The 6113-nt window shown below is 51.4% G+C and overlaps 1 protein-coding gene across 1 annotated transcript; it reads right to left on the reverse strand.

Moving 5' to 3' along the window:
* Positions 1-4037: 4037 nt before the first annotated feature.
* Positions 4038-4953, reverse strand: LOC119569848 (WAS/WASL-interacting protein family member 1-like). Its single transcript, XM_037917839.1, has 3 exons — positions 4867-4953; positions 4498-4605; positions 4038-4466 (listed from the first exon to the last, which is right to left on the reverse strand). Exons 1-3 carry the CDS (start codon positions 4951-4953, stop codon positions 4038-4040), a joined length of 624 nt encoding a protein of 207 aa, XP_037773767.1.
* Between the last annotated feature and the right edge of the window lie 1160 nt (positions 4954-6113).

Raw genomic sequence — 6113 nt, forward strand, 5'->3', positions numbered from 1 at the left:
TTTAAAAATAAAAGGGAAAAAAAAATTCGTGAAAAAATTAATTTTTTGAATTTTTGAGGGGAAAAAATTTTTGCTTTTTCGCTTTAAAAAATATATTGCCCTCTGGGCATTTTTTTTTGATTTTTTTGATTTTCACCTTGTATAGTACAGTAGGTATTTTTTTTTCTGTAGAGGGTTTTTTGACACAATTGACAAAAAAGTGATGGGCCCCTTAACTGGAAGTTTACTCAAACTTCTAAGCAAAGAAGAGAAATCAGCAAAATTCTCACCTTTTTAGATTTAAAAATTTTTTTTTGCAAAGACACAAAAACCCACACACCACACACACACCCACCCACACACACACAAAACACACCCACAACACACCACACACACAACACACACACACACCCCCAACAACTCCTCCCCTTCTCTGTCCTCTCTCTCCTCTCTCTCCTCCCTCTCCTCTCTCTTCGCCTCTTCTCTCCCTCCTTCCCCCTTCCCTCTCCCTCTCCCTCTCCCTCTCCCTTTGCCCCACCCCCACCCCCCTTCCCTCTCCCCTTTTCCCCTCCCTTTCTCCCTCTTTCCCTTCCCTCCCTTTTTCTTCCCCCTATTCTTTCCCTTTCCCCCCTCTCTTTCCCTTCCTCCCTTCTTCCCTCTCCCCCCCCTTTTCCCCCCTTCTCTCTTTTTCCCTCTCCCCCCCTTTTTCCCCTTCCCCCTCTCCCCTTTCCCCTCCCCCCCTCTCTCTTTTTTTCCCCCCTACTATCTTTTTCCCTCCCCCCTCTTCCCTCTCCCCCTTTTTTTCCCTTTCCCCCCCCTCTTTTTTTCCCCTCTCCCCTTACTTAAAACATTTTATAGATGAGTAGTTGGGGATGAATGCACCATTTCATACCAAAAGTTTTTATAAATTAAATCCTTGCTACTCTCATTTGATACTGGCCATGCCTGTATCTTCCCTAAAAATGAAAGAATTTAAATTTTAGAGATGTCTTTTAAAAGAGGATATGATCCCTTGTTTTTATTTACCCTATCTAAATATATATATGTCAGTATATAAAACAGATTTTCTGGTTAAAAAAGTTGCTAAACATTTAAAAAACTTTTTTTTTTAATGGGCAAAACAAAAATTTTACATGCTTCTTCCCCAAAACCCTCCCCCCCCCAAAAAAAAAAAACCCATTTGTCATGGGGGGGGGGTTAAGGGGACGAATTGGGGCCCAATGCTGGGGATACTCCCGCCGTGGCCTCACCCTCGCTCAACTTATTTGCACTGTCTTTTTTCCCCCTTTTCGTTTCCTTTCCTATAAAACCCCTTTTATCACTTCCCAAGTTTAAGATCCGTGTTGAAAGGATGAGATGACTTTGTGCCAGCCATGAACGGCCTAGGGGGGGCCCCCAAAGGGCCCCTGGTATACCCTTTAGTTGTCTAGCCTTTGCCCCCTTTAAAAGGCCTTTTGGGGTGGGTTATTTCTCTCACCGCGTCCCAGGCTTGTATCGCCCGTAATAAAAATTTTTACAGCCCTATTAGGGCAAAGAAGCTTGCCCCCTTTCAAAAACCCCCCTGATTTTACTTCTCCCAGTTCTCTGACCCCGCTCTTCTTTTTACCAGACCCGAACACGCTACTACTACCCCTCCCCAACGCCCACACACCTCGGGCCATTTCAAATCATCCAGGTCTTACTCAGCCCCGAGGAAACCTTAACACCCGCTACTACCTCTTCAACACTTTTTCCTCGCCAACCCCCCCCCGCAAATTGCTCCCCCCACCTCTACAAATTTTTTAAACTTGTTTAGGGTCCAACAATGCTTTCAAGAACCAGTAGGCAAAGTTTTTTCCCCTTTTTCACCATTGTCAAAAGTTCATATGAAACCTAAGCTAAACATCAACCCTGACGACTTCACTGGGGAAACCTTCCCGCCTACCCCATCCCTCCTTTATCTGGAAATGTCCCCTTTCCCAAAACTGTCCTGTCCGCAAAGGGTTTGCCGATTTTGGAAATTAATCGTCTCCTCATGGGTTTATGCCTCATGGACTCCCATCATTCCCCTAAAAGGTCTTTGTTAGTACCCCCCCAATATTGCCAAAAATTTCTTTCCCTAGGGATCCTCCCCTTTAAGTTTACATGGGTGGGGAAACTCTCCTTTCCGACCATAGGTACCCCCCCCCCCCTGTCATGCCCGAATTGTTGGGGCCTAGGGGCCCTCTGCCAAAAACTGCCGTTCCCCACCCAATGCCCCATGTCTCCAAATTTTATCATAATCGATTAATCAGCTCTGTACAGTCAAGCACGTATCCCAGTTGGGGGCTCCCTAAAGTTTTAAGGGGGCTGCCCTGCCTGCAATCCGAATTTTATGTGTCCATTTTTCTTATTTAACTTGGCCTCCCCCCGCGAATTTGAAGGATCCACCCCCAACGCGATTCTTCCTTACTGCCTCTCCAAAAATTTCGTTCGCTATGCTCTCCTCTTCCTTCCAAGATGTTTTTACCCTCCCCCCCTCCCCCCCTTTAAAAATTACTAAAATCTTTCATTTCCCCCTTCTACCCCTCCCCCTCCGAGTCACATTTTTTTTGTCATTCTAAATCCGGAACCCCATCCCCGATACCTCCTGTTACGTAAACACCTAATCATTAATTCCCCCCCATCCCCTTTGATACTATGCTTCCTATAGTGCTATATAACCTTTGATTTTCTAGCACATTTTTAGTATTTTTTTAAGCCCTTAACCATTAACCGCTTCTTTAAAAAAATACGAGAACTGTCAAAGTATGAGTTTTAATTTTTTTTTTGCAAATAAAAACGAAATGGTACAAAAAAATCAAATTTTATTTTGGATAATACTGCCTTTTTTCAGGTAAGTTTTTTTTACCCCCCCGGCTATTGCTCGGGAACGGGCAATCATGTTACAGTTTTTACATTTGCTACGCCAGTGGTCTTGTCCTCTGGGGCAAAACAGTTTTAAAACATGAAAAGGATACCTGGGCTGTTTTTTTGAAGGGGACCTGGGCAAAACAGACCAGCTGGCTGTGAGGGGGGGGAGGGGAGGAACAACCAAGAGACGAGTTGGGTGATCCTTTTAAGACCTCGTTTGCCGTTGTCCCTGAATATATTTGGGGTTGCCCTTTATAAACTGAAAATTTGTGCGTGTCATGCGGGGGGTTTCCCCCTGTATGGGCCCTATAAAAAGTGTACGGGTGAATACTTGGGGAAAATAAAGGAAAGCTGTCATTTTGTGTTTTTTCGGTGCCCTGCCTCGCCTCCTGGTGTTTCCCCTGGGGTTTTTCGGGGACCTGTGTGCTCGTGCCTCTTGGAACTGTTCAGTTTTCACGACCCTGTGGTAACCGCCGCTGCCTAGCCTGCCTTGTGTTGGTGGCAGAGAACAGTGGTCGGCGTAATAAATGGTGTCAGAAGTGGGTTTTGTGAATTTTATCATGAACGCGCCGTTTTTTCATGTCTCCAAAAAGGGGGGCGCAGCCATGGGGAAGGAGGTATGACTGAGGTAGCATGATGGGGTGAAGCCGAGCCAGAGGGCCCCTGATCACTCCCATGCTGGCCGGTATGGGGAAAAATGGCACAAAGGGCAAAGATCAGGCACAGAGGGCACGCGAGCGGGCGCCCATCTCGTCGGATGCGGAAAGGAAGGCAGAGAACTTTCTGCCGCCTTGTTGGGGGTGTACAGAGCAATTTTTCATCTGTGAAGATGGAAACTCAGATACCCGACAAGGCCTAACGCGTGAAGAGGGGGAAACTGATGGGGGGAGGTGCAGCTCTAAAGGGGCAGGTTCGGGGGTGAGGGGGGAAGTGAGGGGGAAAGGCGGGTCACGGGGTATAACTTTGCAAGCAGGGGGGAAACATTTTCTGGCAACAGATGCAGAGTGTCAATTTCGGGGGTCTCCCTGGGGTCTGTGGCAGGAAACCCCGGGCCTCCAGCGTCGTGTCGCACCCAGTGGCGCGCAGAAGGCTGGGGACCCATGGAACCGCCCCTTGGGTTAGGTGGCGGCAAACTCGGACCCGGGTCAACCCCCTCGTTGCCTCCCCCCCCCCCCCAGGTGTGTTATTCACGGCACGCGTTCTCCACCCTCGCCCCTCGCCTCCAGACTTCTGTGAGGGACCAGCTGAGTACGAGGGGAAGGTGGCCTGGGGGCATTTTTGCCCAATTGAAAAGCTGGCATCGCCCAGGGTGGAGCCCGGAAGAGAAGGGCCCCGCACTGGTAACGCGATAAGGGGCCCCGCGGGGGAATGTTGGGGCTCTGCCCCGGGATCCCAACAGGCCTCTTACACCACGTGGCGAGGTTTTGAAACCCGTTTTTGGGCACCACCCCCAGGGCCAGTATACGGGCCCACTTGAAGAAAGCGGACTCGTGGCGTGGCGGACACTGTCCAGCTGGCGCAGGGTGTGGAGGGGGCTGGTGGGGTTGTACCCTCGGTGCAGAAGAATGATTGTGGTCCTGGCCCGCGTTTCTTTTTTGTGCTTTTTCGGACCAGCACTGCAATCTTCAAGCAGGCACACCCTAGGACCTGCAGGGGGCCTGGCGAGGGCCTTGGGGTTCGGGGGCCTTCCTGAAGGCAACCATTTGGCCTAGAGCCACTATCAGCCCCCCACATGACCTCCGGGGGGCCGGGGGGCTAAAGTAGAAGGTCATTAGGAAGGGGAGCCCGAGCATTTTTTCCCAAGGGTTGTGTTGGGGGGTGGGGGTAAGAAGGGCAAAAGACGTAGTCAGTGTCGGGGGAAAACGGAGAACACTCCCCCTCAACCGGACGGATTCTGATCCTTCCAGCAGTGCTGCAAGGACTGTGGGGAGGTATGGGCAGCATCCGATTTCATGTCCTAAAGGGTAAGGGTGGAAAGGAGGAAAAAATCGGACAGGCTGGGAAGGGGGCCGAAACCCGCTTCCTTGGTTCCCGGGGGCCCCACTTTGGTAACGCCGTCGAACCAGCACGAATGCGGTGGAGGGGGCCCGTAATGGGAGCCATGCCGCCTGCAGTGGGGGGCCCTGGGGCTGGAAGACCCTATCGGCCTGATATGTTGGCCACTATGCGACTTCCAGAAAGCACCACAGAGATGTTGTGTCACGGGGCATTGTGTGCGCTCAAAGGGCCATGGGGGCTCTATTTGGGGTGGGCCCAAAAGGTGCAGCGGCTGCCCTGTATGTGGCCGATCTGGACAGCATGCTTGCTGGGCCCTTTACTACCTGACGCAGAGTAAAGGGGTGTGCGCCTTGGATGGAAGTGGTGAGGGTCACGGTAGATTGCCCTTGTCCAGAGGTTGGGTGTCAGAGGGAGTTATGGCTGAGCGCTGCCCTTTCCCCCCGGACAGAGTAGAATCCGGTGTCGACTGTCAAAATGATGCGTGGAGTAGAGGGCCTCGTGGGGCCCATCCAAAACCTGCAGCTGGCTGTGGGGTAGCGGTTGGGCGGGGCCTTTTTGCCCAGGGGAGGGGGTTTGTTCAGTGTTGGTACTAACTTCTCCCAAAAAGGCCCCGAAGGGGCCAGCTGGTGCAAAGGTGGGGACTTTGAGGGAAATGGGCGCCAGAAGAGTCTCGGGAAAAGGATTGGTTGGTGTGGGGCCGTTGCCTGACTTCCCCGGCTGTGGCGTATCATGGGCCGGAACTACTCCTGGGGCCTGGTGAAAAAGAAAAGGGCGTTTTGCCCCATAGCGGCGATGAAGACTGGCAGATGCGACCGAGATGAGGGCGAGCATTTTGGGCAGTGAGGGTGTGCAGCAAGTCAGTGGTGACCCTGAGCCAGGTCTTGGGGCAGAGATCCCCCCTGGGTCCACTGCCAATCTACCGCCGCCCACACCCCCTCCCGAGCGAAACCCCCGTGAAGCGAAGAAAGCCCCCTGGATGAAAGATTTTTGTGTTTCTGAGAAATGTTTTATTTAATTTTTTGTAGTTTGTTTCAGGTTAGGTATTCAGGCAGACGGGTCGTCTGCTTGATAGGGGGGGGTAGTGCTACCCAGTGGGTCTTGTCTCTGTGCGAAACATGTGTTAACATGAAAGGATGACCTGGGCATGTGTTAAAATTGAAGGGACCGGGCAAACATGACGCAGCTGGCTGTACGGGGGGGCGGAGGAAAAAAGCCAAAGACGGGGGTTGGGGGGCGCTCCCCGTGAAAACCTCGGTGTGCCGTTG

This window comes from Penaeus monodon, unplaced genomic scaffold (assembly GCF_015228065.2).
Source record: "Penaeus monodon isolate SGIC_2016 unplaced genomic scaffold, NSTDA_Pmon_1 PmonScaffold_19179, whole genome shotgun sequence".
Classification (NCBI taxonomy): Eukaryota; Metazoa; Arthropoda; class Malacostraca; order Decapoda; family Penaeidae; genus Penaeus; species Penaeus monodon.

What these genes read in the sequence shown, in the direction of transcription:
- LOC119569848 (XM_037917839.1), bottom strand. Translation starts at nt 4,953, where the DNA reads ATGGCTCCCATTACGGGCCCCCTCCACCGCATTCGTGCTGGTTCGACG. An exon ending in CCCGGGAACCAAGGAAGCGG is followed by an intron (nt 4,606 to 4,866) that starts GTTTCGGCCCCC and finishes CTTCTACTTTAG; the next exon opens with CCCCCCGGCCCCCCGGAGGT. An exon ending in CCTCGCCAGGCCCCCTGCAG is followed by an intron (nt 4,467 to 4,497) that starts GTCCTAGGGTGT and finishes TGAAGATTGCAG; the next exon opens with TGCTGGTCCGAAAAAGCACA.